Here is a 16,579-nt window from a genome sequence, read left to right as displayed (position 1 = left end):
CTTCGACCGGTTAGCCGGTTTTCTATCCAATTGGCCAAATTTCCCTCTATCCCATGCCTCCTGACTTTCCGTATAAGCCTACCATGGGGAACCTTATCAAATGCCTTACTAAATTCCATGTACACTACATCCACTGCTCTTCCCTCATCCACATGCTTGGTCACCTCCTCATAGAATTCAATAAGACTTGTAAGGCAAGACCTACCCCTCTCAAATCCGTGCTGGCTGTCCCTAATCAAGAAGTGTCTTTCCAGATACTCATAAATCCTATCCCTCTGTACCCTTTCCATTACTTTGCCTACCACCGAAGTAAGACTAACTGGCCTGTAATTCCCGGGGTTATCCCTATTCCCTTTTTTGAACAGGGGCACAACATTCGCCACTCTCCAGTCCCCTGAGTAGGGACTTGTCTACAAGTGTGATTTAATATAGGAGATAAAACCTTCTGGTAAGAGAGGATTTAAAACCACAGCTGATAGCAGCATCAACAGTTGCACAATTGTTTAAAAGTCACAATTTGAGCTCCTGGCTCCTCTCTGAATTCACAAGTCAGCAATGTAAACAGTACCTTTGGCTTATCTAGGTGGGCCAAGAGGTCAAATGCAGCCTGAAACAAAAGGGCAACATGTCAAGCCCAACACCAGCAGCAGTTTGTAACATCTATTGTCATAACGTTCAAGGCTATGGGTCTCGTGTGGGAAAATGAGACTCCTGCAGATAGTAGTGGATTTATTACACTGCAGACTCAATGGGCTGAAGGGCTTCTTTGTACTTGATGATTCTTTGATCCTTGCTGTCTGCAGTACTCAAAAACATCATTTCTTGTGATGGTTATTCCTATTTTTTAATGTCCTTCTCTATTTTAAAAAGGTTTTTTTCAGCACAGCCAGGCTCCAAACCAGTCAACCTGTGTGCTTTGCATGGGCTGAATCGAACCAAGTGTGACTGCACATTGTGGACTCTGCACACTCTGATTCAGATTAGTCCCAGAAACAAAGCCTGTTTTCATTATTGCTGTCCCTATTGGAGTCCTCAGATTCCCACCTGTACTCCATTCCTTGTGAGTAATGCCCTTGAAAGAAAAACGGTGTGTCTTTATACATCATAAACTGTGTCAAGGCACTTCACAGGAGCGTTATAAATCAAAGTATAACACCAGGCGATCCAAAGAAATATTGGGTCCGATTACTCAAAGTTCAGTCAAAATGTTTAGCTTTTAGGAGGGCCTTAAAGGAGGAAAGCAAAGTGGAAAGGTTTCGGGATGGAATCCTAAAAGCTGGGGTCCAGGCAGCTGAAGGCAGAGTTGTGAAAATTAGAGAAGCATTAGGTATCTTAAAGGCTGTAGGACTGGAGGGAATTAGAGATGGTGGGATTTGAAGACAAGCTATGAATTTAAATATTGAGATGTTGCTGTGCTAGGAGCTACTGTAGGTCAGCAAGCACAAGGGTGATAGGGATGGGGCTCCTTGATTGTTAAATCATGGGCAATAGAGTTTTAGATGACCTCCGCTTTACAGGGGATAGAATGTGGGAGACCAGTCAGGACTCTATTGGAATAGTCCAGTCTAAAGGCAGACTTGCATTTATGTAGTATCTGGACCTCAGGGCATCCAAAGTCACTTTATAAGCAATGAAATGTCATCAGTGCTGTAATAAAAGGAATCTGCAGCCGATCTGCAAACAACAGGGTCCTGGAAGCAGCAACGTGACTGTTTAGGAAATTTTCTGGATCTGCTTTGCTGGATTTAGGTGTTATAACTGAATTTCCACTGCATATCCAGTGAAGTGACAGCGGGTCTAAGGAATGTCATAGCTGAGCTTTAATGGAATGATTGCACTTCATATTAAAACCCAAATTCACACTGGCCAATTCCCACATTGTCACTCTCCTCTCAATCATCACAAAGTGATAGGAAGTGTTGTCGACAGTGCTATGACAAATCTTTTCACTGATGCTGAGTCTAGTTTCCATCAGGGCCACTCCGCTCCTGACCTTGTTGCAACCTTGGTTCTCTGCACCTGTAACACTATATATTCTGCATTCTGTTCTCTTACCCTGATGTACTTATGTAAGATATGATATGTCTGGATAGCATGCAAAACAATACTTTTCACTGTATTTTGGTGCATGTGATAATAATAAATCAAATCAAACACAACAGCTGAACTCAGAAGTGAGGTGAGAGTGATCGCCCTTGACATTAAGGCTGCGTTTGACTGTGTGGTATTAAGGAGCCCGAGCAAAATTGAAGCCAATGAGAATTGGGGAAATCTGCTGGTGAAAGTCATATCCAACACCAAGGAAGATGGCTGTGGTTGTTGAAGGTCAATTATCTCAGTTCCAGGACATCTCCGCAGGAGTTTTTCAGGGTCATGTTCGAGGTCAAACCATCTTCAGCTGCTTCATCAATGACCTTCCCTCATCACAAGGTTAGTGGGGATGTTCGCTGATGATTGTGCAATGTTCAGCACCATTCACAACTCCTCAGATACTGAAGCAGCTCTTGTCCGTGTTTGGCAAAACCTGACAATATTCAGCATTGTGTTGATCAATAGCAAATAACCTTTGTGCACATGAGTGTCATGCAATGACCATTTCTAGTGAGAGAGAATCCAACACTCCCTTGATGTTCAAAGTCATCATTATTGTTAACTTTCACACTATCAGTATTCTGGGGGCTATCATTGACCAGAAAATGGATTATACCAACCATAATGATAAGAGCAGGTCAAAGGCTAGGATTCCTGCGGTGAGTGATTCACCTCCTGTCTCTCCTGCCTGTCCACCATCTACAAGGCACAAGTCAGGATTGTGATGGAACACTCCCCACTTGCCTGGATGGCTGCAGCTCCAACAACACTCAAGAAGCTCGACACCATCCAGATCAAATCAACCAGCTTAATTCACCATCTTCAACACTCTCACTCCTTCCTCTACTGACACACTGTGACAGGAGGATGAGAAATCTACCAAATGCTCTGCAAGAACTCACCAAGGCTCTCTTGACAGCATCTTCCAACCCTGTGACCCCCTACCACCCGGAAAGGACAAAAGCAGCAGGTACACAGAAACACCAGCACCTTCGGGTTCCCCTCCAACCACTCATTATCTCTACTGTGAAATGTATTGCCACTCTCTCACTCTTGCTGGATCGAAATTCTGGACCTCCTTTCCTAAACGCACAATGGATGGCCCTACACCATATGAATTGTTGTGGTTTCAAAAAGGCAGCTCACTATAACCTCAAGGGCAGCTAGGGAAGGGTGATAAATGTTGGCTCATCCAATGATGCCTGAAAATGCATAAAGGAAACGCAATTAAAAGAACAAAAGTCTTCTTAATTGCTAACAATATTTACAATATCGCTATTACAAAAATGCTGAAGGAGCACTTTAACCTCCAAAAAGAGCTGAGCAAAAAGGCATTTGGGAATCGCTGTCATAAATGTTTCTGCCTCAAATGTTGAGGGTGGGTCATTTAAGTTTTTTTTTCCCCAAGGCTGAGACAGATTTTTAATCAGGTGAGGGCATCGAGGGTTATGGCAAAAGGACATGAAAGTGGAGTGGAGGATTATCCGATCAGCTATGATCTTATTGAATGACGGAGCTTACTCGATGGGTGGGTTTGACTGACTTCTTCTCCTACATCTTCAGGTCTAAATTTCTCAACTTCTTTCTCGAACGCTAAGATCCTCTTCAAAGCTTTGTCTTTTCAGTTGAATTTTCTTTTCTTCTCTCCCATACCTTGGGATATGTTCTATGTGAGAGATCCAGTGTAAACGTATGTTGTGTAATTCCTAAAGGCAGGAACAGTTATTGTTGTTGTCTGATTTAGTTAATCAAAAAAACTGCTCTAGAAAAGGGCGGGGGGGAGAAGATTGTGGTTTTTACAGTGGTGTTTGTGGCTCGGGTGATGTTGGCTGATTAGTCTTTTTAAAAATTAGAATTGCCCATCCTAAGAAACATGGCTACTTCACCAAGATTGTGGTCATGTTTACAATGCAGGCATAGATCATCAGTTCTGTCCAGTATTATCGGTTTTGTAGATACTGGAAAATTCACACAATGGATCTATAATAAGAGAGCTCTGTTTTCTTTTACATTTGGTTCCCTGTTTTTTAAAAAAAAAGACAGGTGGCTGTTTTACAATCGTAGAAGGTATGATTATCTCTCATTGCTCACTTAATAGTCTCGGGCCATGGTTGTGTACTGGTTTATCACACTTCCTTCTCTCCTGAAGGATTGGGCGAGTACAGTAGGTTATTACTGTCCTTTCCAGTTTATGGAACAAGGTGGTATAATGGATTATCACGATGCCCTTTCCTGCTCTGGAGCTGGCTGATACATGGGTTATCAGAATATTCTTTCAGTCTGGGACTGGATGAGTACACCTGGGTTATCACACTCCTTTTTCACTCTGGGACTCCGGTTGACTCCTGCTGAAAGTTTCTGCTAGTTGTAAAGGTTATATGTAATTCAGTTGTTTAAGCCTCTTGTGGATCCCATGGTATCTGATTTGTGATAGAATGGAAACCATTTGTTTGGCAGCCTCATGGCTGCAGTACTAGACTAGCATCTCAGCACATGATGAGGTCTTATTCATTTCTGGTTGACCAGAAGGATGATGAAAGCTATTACCTGGTTATATTTAAAAATTTCCACTGGGGAAGGGAACCTGTTCTGCTTAATTCTGGCTTTCATGTGGCTCTTATTGTACACTTTTATAATAGATTCTTCATATCCTGAGGATGGGCAATGAGGCTGCCCTTGCTCATGTCATCCACATTGCCTGGAATTAGAAAAAGCGTGGCTGCTGATTGATTGATTGAATGAATGGTACTGCTCAGGTCTCAATGTGATTGAATCACTTTCTGTTTTCAGAACCACAGCTAGAATCTGATGGCACGTCAAACATTCACTTGAGGTACAGCACTATCACTCCTCCAGCATCTCCTGATCCAACTGAGGAGCACTCTCAAACTTATCTAGATGAGAAGATCCCAATCCCAGATGATAGCTCGGTGAGAATTTTCTTGCGTGCTAGAAGTTTTTTTAAAAATGCTTGAGAGTGTTTGTGTTTTTTTTCTTGCTAGCTCTTTGTTCCTGCTGTTCAAAGTTTAAAAATCACACACCAGGTTTAATTGGAAGCACTAGCTTTTGGAGTGCTCTGAAAGCTAGTGCTTCCAAATAAACCTATAACCTGGTGTTGTGATTTTTAACTTTGTACACCTCAGTCCAACACCAGCATCTCCAAATCATGTTCCTGCTGTGATGGTGTTAGCTCTTGCTGAGGTGAGCATATCATCATTGGTCGTCCTCTGCCATTTCACCAAAGTGATATTCATCACTTGTTAACTTGAGATTGAACCTTGGTTGGTCCTGTAGTCAAATAACCCAATCCCACCCTATGTTCTCTTTAACTGAATGAGTGAGGCCTGGTCACATGAAGTACAACACCAGTGCTCTGCCATGATCTCTTGACCCACGGAAGAAAGCCATCAACATCAAATCTACCTTGTCCATCCTGGCTGTGATCAGCTTACGGATTGAATCAGGGCCTTTCCTGGCTAATGTAGTTGCGTGGTATACTGACCGTACCCAGTAAGTTGTTGGAGAAGACGCCACTTTCAAGAATGAAGTACGTATAAAGGATATGAGCACAAAAGAGATCATTGTGAGGATGTAAATTAAACCCTCGTGTCAGGTAAAAGTCCAAAAATGTTTGCGCTAAGCCCTGTTTCTGTAACTTGATCTCTTGACTGGCTTCTTGTTGTTCTTCGTTTAACGGTGCTTTCTATCAGGTGAAATATTTGATGAAACCAGTTACTGTGATTCTTGTAACCGAGACCTGATGCTGCTTCTGTTTTCCTTGAGGTCATAGTCTGTTTAATGTGCGATGCCTAGTGACTGAAGTTTGAAATGGGGTCAGCCCTCTGCAGTGAATTTGATCATCCAATCCATGAGTCCAGCAGGTCCGCAGCATTCCAGGGTGTTGGTAATCTTTTTTGGCTTTTCACCCTGAAAGCCAATTCCCCAAAAGGTAGAATAGGAAGCGGTTCTGGTACACTATTGTTCGAGCTGGTTCAGTGCCAGGTGTTAAAAATAACACAGCACCCAGTAACAGTCCAACAGGTTTTTTTGGAAGCTTTTGGAGCTCGAATATTTTTGGACTTTTATCCGACACGAGGGTTTAATTTACATCCTCACAATGATCTCTTTTGTGCTCATATCCTTTATACGTACTTCATTCTTGAAAGTGGCGTCTTCTCCAACAGCTTACTGGGTACGGTCAGTATACCACACAAGTACATAAGCCAGGAAAGGCCCAGACTCAATTCTTGAGCTAGTGCTTCCAAATAAACTTGTTGGACCATAACCTGGTGCTGTGATTTTTTTTTTAACTTTGTCCACCCCAGTCCAAGACCAGCTCCCCCACATCAATGCCAGATGTTTTACAGGAAGGTGCAAATTTCTTTGGAGATTCTTGAACATTGTCCTGTGATTCTTCCCAGCTGACCAAACAAATACTATCGATCGCCTTTATTTACTCAGTGTGATCTGATGATATGGTACTAATACAGCTGTTGCTTTGGCCTAATGGAAGAACCCTTACCTTTTAATTTACAAGATTGTGCATTTAAGTCCCTGCTGGACTTGTATACATCATCTAGATTGGCATTCCAGCATATTACTATGCTGCACTGTTGGTGGTGCTGCCATACATTGAAACAAGAGACTTATTCTCCTATTCAGCTTCTGCTTAAAGAAGGGCAAGGAATTCTCCTTGCGTTCTCCTCCCTCAACTGTGGAGAAGAATGTTAGCCAAACACAGTTTTATTTTGTCATTTAATTTTAAACATCCCATCCTGCATCCTCTCTTTTTGAATTGAAATGACATAAGAATAGACTATGAGAAATTCCGCTGTCGTGTGTCTAAGTAACTGGGCTTTCTTTTTCCTGTCAGACTCGATTTAGCTTTCGGAAGCTCTGGGCCTTCACTGGGCCTGGCTTTCTGATGAGTATTGCATATCTGGATCCAGGAAACATTGAATCTGACCTTCAATCTGGTGCTGTGGCAGGATTTAAGGTACATCCAAGATTTTTTTGGAAAAAATACTATGCTTATTTGAAACTCTATGCAAAAATGGTCTGATTAGCACTCTGTATTAAAGTCGAGAGTGTGGTGCTGGAAAAGCTCAGCCGGTCAAGCAGCATCCGAGGAGCAGGAGAATTGACGTTTCGTGCAAAGGTCCTTCATCTGGAACCTCACTTTCAGTTGATTCTGTATTGAAGACCAGAGGAAGTGCCAAATTGCCTCTTCTGACCTCCGTGCTGTTGGTTTTTAGCCTTGAAAGAAAGCCATGTGCTTTGCTTGCAGAGTGTGCCGGTGATATTTAGGATGCAAACTTAGTACTGGAACCCAGGAATGTGTTTGTGTGACATAACCTTAAAATTTTCCAAACTGTGAGACCGGGATTATGAACTGTGTGCAACTTGGTTTGTCTTTCTGCAGCTGCTTTGGATCCTGCTGACAGCTACCATTATAGGGTTGTTGCTCCAGCGACTGGCTGCACGCCTAGGAGTGGTAACTGGGATGCATCTTGCTGAGGTCTGCCACAGGCAGTATCCGAAGGTATGTATTAAGTTTCGGTAGATCTACTTACAATGCATTATGTACATGAGAACATGAAGGCAAGAGCCACTTATCCAATAAACCTTTGCTTTATCGATAGATGAAACCACCTATGCATCCCTTCACCATGACTAGAGGTAGATAAGCAGATGAAATATTATTGGAGGTAGATGGGAATATTGAGTAATGAAATTGAACATGATTTTATTGAATGATATAACAGGCTTGAGGGCTGAGTGGCCTACTCCTGCTCTTAATTTGTATGTTTGTGTGCCTTCTGTCACAGACGTACGGACTCCTGCTACAGCATCAAGATGGCCTGTATTGAAGTCACCAATGACATCCATTTTGGATGTGATGCCTTGTCTCTCCTTTACCCCTTTGTAAGACTCCGTTACCAATACCATCCTCCTCTGTTGTCCAGCTCATTGGGATTGCCTTTGGCTCCAGTCAGGCTTGTCCATTCGTGGCCAGAAGATTGATTTGACAATGGATTCTGTTCTTGTTTCCACCCTGTTGCTCTCAGAATTGTCTGTGGATCTAAGCTTTCTCCACTTTCCATCACAAACATGAGGTCAGGTTCCACATTTGTTCTGACAGTGACCCAGATCAACCTTGCCATTACCTCAAGAATCATCTTCCCCCATACCGCAACACTGAATCTGTTGTCAAGCTGCTGGACTCATCCATTATGAGATGAGCTGCAGTTGTTTCCAGCTAAACAGTGGGAAGATTGAAACCGTCAGCTTTGGCCCCTGCCAAAGGCTGTGTATCCTTGCCCTGGTTTATAGCGTACTCCTGGCCCAGTGTCTGAGGTGGAACCAGCTTGTTCACAATCTCAGCAACACTGAGCTTGTAATGAGCTTCTGACTTGTATTCTCTTTCACTCGCAAAGACCACTCACTTCCATCTTTATAATATCATCCATCTCTGCCCATGTTCAGCTAAGCTGTGTGAAAACCCTTACTTATGCCTTTATTACCTTCAGACGCACTTATTCCAGTGTTCTCCTGGCAGACCTTGCATCATCCGCTGTCCATAAATTTCAACTCATTCAAAACTTACTTGCCCATATCTGAGCTCAAACTATGTGCTGTTCATCCATCTCCCAGTCTTTGTTGTGACTTCATTTTAAAATTACTCTGACCTTGTTGTCTCCAGTTTTCTAATCTCTTTCAGCACCATAACCCTTTGAATTATCAGTGCTGCTCTGATTCTGACCTGTTTTAGATCCCTGATTTGAATGGTTCAGCCACAGGTGAAGTCTGTAATCTCAGGAATTCCCTCCCTGAACCCCTCTGCTGCTCTTTTCTCCTCAAAGAGCCTCCTGAAGAACTACCTCTTGACTAAGCTTTTGGTGGTCATGATGTTTTCTCCTTTGGTTCAGGGTTGATCTTATTTTGATTACATCTCGAAAGTGCTATAGGATTTTTTTTTGTATGTTATATCTGTTATCTTTGTAATAGTGTCTGTATTGTTCACATTGCAGTTCCCTCGAATTGTTTTGTGGTTGATGATCGAGCTGGCAATCATTGGCTCAGACATGCAGGAAGTGATTGGATCAGCCATAGCTATTAACCTACTGTCTGTTGGAAGGTAAAGTGCGAGCACTGATCATGACTTACTATTAGGGGAACTACCAAAGCAGCAACAAGACCAGCATGAAAATGTAACTGTGCTCTTCTGTGTTTCTGACTAAGGACTTGCCCCAGTTTGGTTTGTTCCAGACCAATTCATTAGAAATGACTTCTAGCAAGGAACTAAATGATAGCTGTGACCTCTGATCCTGGGATCAAGAAAAACTAAAATGGATGGCTTTGCTGTATGCAGGGGTCCTATATGAAAGGGTTTGGTCAGTCTTGATCCTGTTCTTTGTGAACTAAATCCAATGCAAGACATGCGTAATTCAGCAGGAATTAGCATTCTGCCTCTGAAAAGCCAAGGTGTATGAAACGGAAATAAATATTTTAATGGTTCAAGAGGGAAAAGCCTTTGAGGTGAGAAGTGAAACATGTCATGAGCACCGAGTAAAGGGAGCTTTGCTCTGTATCTAACCCCGTGCTGTCCCTCTCCTGGGAGTGTTTGATGGGGGACAATGTAGAGGGAACTTTGCCCTGTATCTAACCAGGTGCTGTACTGTTCTGGGAGTGTTTGATATGAATATTAAGTGCGTGTAATGGGAGAAGCTCTAGTTGACAGCAATCATAATATTAACCTTTTTAGTATGTTTTGAACTTGCAGTAATCACATTGTGAATGTTGTCACAGATAAGAAAAGCATAACCTATTAGTTGCAATTCAATAAGACAGCGAATTCGTTGTTGTGAAAGGATGCCCCCACTGTTGCTCATTGATCGTACTGGCTTTTGAGTTAAACATTGTGGGTTGAAGCCTCAATTAAGCACAAAACCAAGGATAACAGTTCAGTGCAGTAATGAGGGAATGCTGTACTGTTGGAAGCGACCTTATTTTAATTGGATCTTAAATCAAGATCCAGTTTGCTTGTTTAGTTAAGGTACTATCAGAGGGCACCTTGGAAAGATGAGCAGAGAAATCTCTTGGTGTCATGGGCTAACTTTCTGCCACAACTAACTTGGCCGAAGAGCGGGTGATCTGGGCATTCGTCACATTGCTGTTTGTGAGAGCTTGCTGTGCGCGAATTGGCCGCTTGGTTTCTCATTACAACAGTGACTGCAGTACTTCGGCCCAAAGGACTTTACAGCGAAAGAGACATTATATGGCGCAATATAAGTGCAAGCTCCTTGCTTTCTTTGCTGGCAGCTGTTCCTGCACTTGGGCCTTCATATAAGTTTCTGGACTTTAAAAGTGCAGCTTCAATCCACTTGATTTTTTTTTTCTGCAAACCACAAAGTGCTATCATGTATTTTATGCTCTGGTTGATTTCACATTGTTTCATGTTTTGATTCTGGGTAGTTAGTGAACTTTTGAGATGATACATCAACTTGTAGGGTAATACTGGGCTAAGTTTTTTTTTGTCAAGAGTGGTAGAACATTATAGAAACATATCCCATTGATTTCATGCCCTGTGTTCCTATTGGTGGCCATTTTGTCTAATCCAACTCCATTTAAAAAAAAAATGATCTTCATCAAATGAACATTGTGAGAAAGATTCGGAAATTGTAAAACAGAGGGGTCACTTTGTAAGGCAGCTGTCATTTAGTTCATACATATTTATTATTGGGTTCTAACATTTCAGGGGCAACTGTTGAAAGTACTTAATATTGAGGTAACCGGGTGAAGGGCCACAAGCCCATGGTGCAGGGCACCAGCAAGACTATTGTGTTCGAGAGAGAGATGGGATCAGTCGGAGTAGCAGTGCTTCCATGACACCAAGGTTAGATTTTAAAAGCTGTCAATTTTATAGGAAGGAAAGATCAAGGCAGCTGATTTGGAGGAAGAGGCATTCCCTTCAGGGGTAGGAAATAATTGGAAGTTGAATGAACTGACACTCACTCACCCCCTGCCAGCTGGACAAGGGCACAGTTGGCTCAAGCCCATACAGGCCCATGTTATTGGAGAAATCATGCAGAGTGCTTGGACAAATCCAGCAGGGAAATTCTGTAAAGTCGTATAAAGGTGTTGCTGTTGCAATTTGTTTCTCCTTTTGTCGAGTAAATCTCTTCTTTTCCCTTTCTGTGTGTTTAGGATTCCCCTGTGGGGCGGAGTATTAATAACTATTGTAGACACGTTTGTGTTCCTGTTTTTGGACAAATATGGTAAGTTTGACAGACAAAATGATGGCTGTTGAGTGACTAAACATGGTGGGGTTCAAGGATGAGGATGTCCGGGAGGGACTGAATGTAAGGAATAACATTGGGAGTGGTGGAATCAGTAAGAATGTTAGGGTTGGGGTGAGGATGATGGACTGCAGTGGGGTCAGGACCAAGATTAACTGAGCATGTTGAGAACTAACTCACTGAATCCACTCATGCTGGGGAGTGACAGTCAGCCAGCTGTTACAGGGAGAGTGATTGATCGAATTTGGTGGTGGTTTGTGGGTTGCTTGATAAAAGCGTGACTATATATGGTGTGACTGAGCCTACGGAAATATCCAATTGACTGCTGATTTGACATTTTCTGGAGATCATATACATTAACATTGCCACTCTAGAACTGGATCATTCAAATAATGCATAAAATGTTGGCATCAGAGGAATCTGGGAATATGATGATCAGCTGTTGTGAGAGAAGCTGGGATTTTCTCAAGATTGTAGAATGCTTCAAGGCTCAGGGCAGCCCTGAATTTTGAGGTTAATTCTGAAAAGATTTAATGTCAGTGCTACATAGGACTGTAATAAAGGTGCTGAAAACTGAGAGTGCATGTGGAGCTTGGATTGTATCCAGGATTAATCTTGTGAGCCTCTGATTTATTTTGGGTTAGAGGAGAGGCTCCCTGACCCATGCTTTCTGAAAAAGCAGAAAGATCTAATATCTGCCATCACCTCTGCTGTTGGAGGTTTTCATGATTGCTATGTTGGATGACATTGTAAGGAATAGACCTGGAGTATCTGCTCTGGGTATTTCTGTTAAATACAATGGCACTTCTACCTGTAAGTAATATTACATTTTGAAGCAAACTCACCTGGAGGTTTCATGGGCTCTTCCTTCTATCTAGCCTAACATATACATTGATTGTGGTGACAACTGAAGCTGGCATCTCCATTTTGGTTGGATCATGCAGTTGATTTTTTAAAAAAATCAGTTCTAAGAGGTGCTGAACTCCGCCTGGATGCTGCCCTTCCGGACTAAGCTGACAGGGGGCTAACGGGGTCTCTACATTGACAGCGAAATGTAGACTAAGCTTGTGCAATATAAAATGAGTCAAAGCTGCTTCCTCTGCTTCAGAATCTCGACATAAACAACAAAAGTGCTTCCTCCTGTGTGAAACTTCCAGAACTGAGGCATGAGAGAGACAATGGGTTCTGTTCTACATTGATGTGTCACTTTGCAGTGATTCAGCCCGGTGTATGGTACTGGATGATGAATGACTGGAACATGGGTGAGACAGGAGCTGCCCTGTCAAGGTGCTTCCTTCACAAACATTGTGTTCTCTGACAGCATTACCTGAAGGCCTTGTGTAAGAACATGTCTTCATATATTTGTACTGCCTGCCACATGAGAGCTCAAACTGACCTTTGTCAACTGTATAATGATTAACTTGTGACTGTTCCATTACGGAGTGATAATGAGGACTCTCCAGGTCAGTATGAATTCAAGACTATGTGGGTGTTGAAAGGATCTTGAAACAAAAATAACTCTGGCCTGCTCCGGCTGTCTAATACCTGGACGAGGTAGGTCTCTATTCTGCTGTTGAAGATTGAGCCACAAGTTTCTTTTGGAGATGTTTAAACATGGGATGAGTTTTTATACATGTTAGATACATGAGTGGCAACAAAAAAAAGCAAAATCTTGCAAGGCTCCTAGAATCAGGGCTATACTCTATTATATGTCTGGGGCTCTGCTGACAGCAGCAACAATTGACTCTCACAACTTCATTTTGCAATACACAACCTTCTCCTTAAATGTGTCTCTGCTTTTTGCACTGAGGCCTGTCGTGTGAACGAGGCAGTACATAATTTGATGAGATCATTCACAGATAACTGCCAATAAAGGGAGTGGACAGATTATGTTTAACTTGAAGGAACAGCATTGCTATAAGGTGTGCTGTGATTCACCTGAAAACTGAACGCAATGCAGAAACCTCCCTTTTTAAACAACTCATTTTAGATCCTAATGCAGCAAATGAGATTGGCCTGCTGTTAAGGTTGACCTCCTGTTAAAGCCTACGTTTTTCAATGAGACAAGTGGAAGTGGCAGAGTTCAGTGGGTGCAGGGTTCTAGCCTGGGCCATCATGTTGCCACCTTGATGCTACAGAAAGCATGGAAGAATTCAATGTTCTTTTGTAGCTTCTGTAAAACAACGAAGAAACTTCCCCCATTTCTCAAAACTTACATTGTGCACAGATCTTGGTGCATCCTGATATCACAAACAGCACAGAAATCGCTTTGTGATACCCTTGTACAGGGAATGAAATGACTGAGCATATCGCTTTGTTGCTACTCCTTTGGTATTTGCTTTCTGTTCATAACTTTCAGGGTGTTTCCAGGCTACAGCAGTGTGCTGCCAGATAGGAGACAAGACAGGTGGGGTAGCTTGCATGTTGCTGCAACATGAGAACATGGGAATGTAAGAATTAGGAATAGGCCATTCAGTCCCTTCAGCCTACTCTGTCCTTCACTAAGATCATGGCTGCTGTGATTGATTGTGAATTATCTATACTGTCCTGCCTTTTCCCCCAGAATCCTTGACTCATTGTGGATCAAAAATTATCTAACTCAACCTAGAGTGTCATCAATATTCTCTGGGGTAGAGAATTCCAAAAACTTTGAATTCATAAGACTTTTCTCCTCACCACTGTCTTAAATGGGTGACCCATTATTTGGAAACTGTGCCCTCAGGTTATAGACTCAGTCGCCTCCCCGGCATCCAGTTTGTCAAGACCCCTTAGCATCTTGTGTTTCTATAATATCACTTGGCATTCTTCTAAACTCCAATGGCTATGGCCCAATCTGCTCAATCTTTTCTCCTAACATATCCCCTTCATCCTAGGAGTAAGTCCAGTGAACATTCCCTGGCCTGCCTCCAATGCAAACTTGTGTATCCTTTTAAGTAAGGGGACCAAACTAATACATATTGGTGAAACCACATCAACCAACTATCCTGTACAGTTATACCAGAGCTTCCCACATTTTATATGCCAATCCCATTAGAATAAAGGCCGATGTTCATTTGCCTTCCTAATTATTACTGTATCTGCCTGCTAACGTTTTTTGTAGTTCATGTACAACCACACCCAGATCCCTCTACACTGCAACGTTCTGCAGTCTCTCTCTCTCTCTCTCTCTCTCTCTCTCTCTCTCTCTCTCTCCAAATAATAATCTGCTTTTCTGTTCTGTCAAAATGGACAACCTCCCATTTTCCCACATTTATAGACAATTTATTTATATTCCTTTTCAGGCTGTTTGCATCCTTCTCACAACTAGTCTTTCTACAGAATAAAAGCAAATTAGTTGGTTTTTATTTCAGATCTCCTGTATCCAAAGTGCCGGAGAAACTCAACAGGTCTGGCACCATCTGTGGGGAAAGAAACAGGGTTTTGAATCCAATGACAACTCTTTGCAACTAGTACGAGTAGTGCTTCTGCTTATCTGTATCATCATCAAACCTGGCTACAGTATAGTTAATCCCCTCAGTCCAGTCATTGTTATAGATTATAAAAAGGTGAGATTCCAGCACACAGCCCTATGGCATCCCACTGGTTATAGTTTGCCAATCTGAAAATTATCTCTACTCAGCCAATCCTCCGTCTGTAATCTGATAACTTCATTGCTCAGACCTTCTGCGTATAGGAGTTGTTGAGGTTGTATAGGATATTGGTGAGGCCCCTTCTGGAGTAGTGTGTCCAGTTCTGGTCGCCTTGCTACAGAAAGGACATTATTAAATTTTAGAGGGTTCAGAAAAGATCTACCAGGATGTAACTGGGAATGGAGAGTTGGAGTTATAAGGAGAGGCTGGATAGGCTAGGAGTTTTTCCACTGGAGCGTTGTTACGGCATGGCGGTGAACCCCTCTGCTAATTAAACCAAACACCCAGAAAAGCTCACCTCGCTTTGTAACCTCTGAAAATATGAATGACCGAGGACTCTCAAATTCAAATATTTAAAGAAAATAATATCAATTTATTCTTTAACTCTAAAAGTGAACATCAAACAACAAATATTCATAACTCTAAGCCCCACCCTTTCTCTAACTGCTTATTACCTGCCTCCAACTCTATAACAATGTGCTGTTCCAATAAGACACTTACTAAAATTACATCAACTTAAAATCAAAACCACGCAGTGGCTGTCATCTTCTGTTTTTTCTTCTTCCAGCTGTAGATCTCCTTGGGTTGTTGTCTGTCTTTTTACTTCGAATATATTTCATATGAAAAGGTACCTTTTGATAGAGAGTGTTCCTAATTTCTTGGATCTGTGCTGATGGCAGTTGTTCTCTTTCCAATTTCAAAATGTCTGCTTTTTTTAATATCCCCAACATCAGATTGTCTCATTGGTTCGATGTTGGCAAAACAATTAATTCAAACTCTATTGGGTTTTCGTATCCTGGGGCATAATTTAAGATGGTTAAATTTAAACTGTTGTCAAAATAGCAATCAACTCCGGTATCCATTTCACAACCAAATGTTATATTTTCAATTTTCCAGTACACTCTGAGACTGCCATCTAGTCATATACACAGGTGCTTGTAATCTCTCACTTCACAGCACCATTCACTCTCTCTTAAAGGTACAGTACACACCTTCAACTTCATAATAGCATTGAGGGGTCACCTCTTATAGAGGTTTATAAAATCATGAGGGTTATAGGTAGGGTAAATAACAAAGGTCTTCTGCGTAGGGTGGGTGAGTTCAAAACTAGAGAGCATATTTTTAAGGCAAGAGGAGAAGAGGGGCAACTTTTTATACAGAGTGGTTCATGTGTGGACTGAACTGCCAGAGGAAGTGGTGGATGCAGGTACAGTTACAACATTTAAAAGACATTATTTAAGTTCATGAATAGAAAAGGTTTGAAGGGATATGGGCCAAGTGCAGGTAGGTGGGACTAGTTTAGTTTGGGAACATGATCGGTGGGTTTGTTTCTATGCTGTATGACTATGACTCTGTTACCTTGCATATAAATTTTTAAAAATTCATTCATGGAGTGCATCACTGGCTGGCTGTGACACCTGCCTTTTGGAAATCCAAAGGAACTATACATCATCATCCCCTTTTATCTACCTTGCTTGTTCCATTGATTCTCTTTCATTCAAACAAAGTGTTGTCCTGGTGTTATGATCTTCTAAATATCCTCCTATGACCACCTCAATA

At 42.0% G+C, this 16,579-nt stretch overlaps 1 protein-coding gene across 4 annotated transcripts in view; it reads left to right on the top strand.

Moving 5' to 3' along the window:
- slc11a2 (solute carrier family 11 member 2) overlaps window positions 1–16,579 on the top strand; it is a 94,839-nt gene that overhangs the window by 35,987 nt on the left and 42,273 nt on the right. For all 4 annotated transcript variants that reach the window (XM_043681779.1, XM_043681780.1, XM_043681777.1 and 1 more), the window contains exons 3-7: window positions 4,882–5,021; window positions 6,965–7,087; window positions 7,514–7,633; window positions 9,123–9,229; window positions 11,299–11,369. In XM_043681779.1, coding sequence (XP_043537714.1) covers window positions 4,882–5,021; window positions 6,965–7,087; window positions 7,514–7,633; window positions 9,123–9,229; window positions 11,299–11,369 — 561 coding nt within the window. The remainder of the gene's footprint in view (window positions 1–4,881; window positions 5,022–6,964; window positions 7,088–7,513; window positions 7,634–9,122; window positions 9,230–11,298; window positions 11,370–16,579) is intronic.

This window comes from Chiloscyllium plagiosum, chromosome 43 (genome assembly GCF_004010195.1).
Source record: "Chiloscyllium plagiosum isolate BGI_BamShark_2017 chromosome 43, ASM401019v2, whole genome shotgun sequence".
NCBI lineage: Eukaryota > Metazoa > Chordata > Chondrichthyes > Orectolobiformes > Hemiscylliidae > Chiloscyllium > Chiloscyllium plagiosum.
The sequence above is the reverse complement of the archived record's forward strand: the minus strand, read 5'-3'. Positions and strand labels throughout refer to the sequence as shown.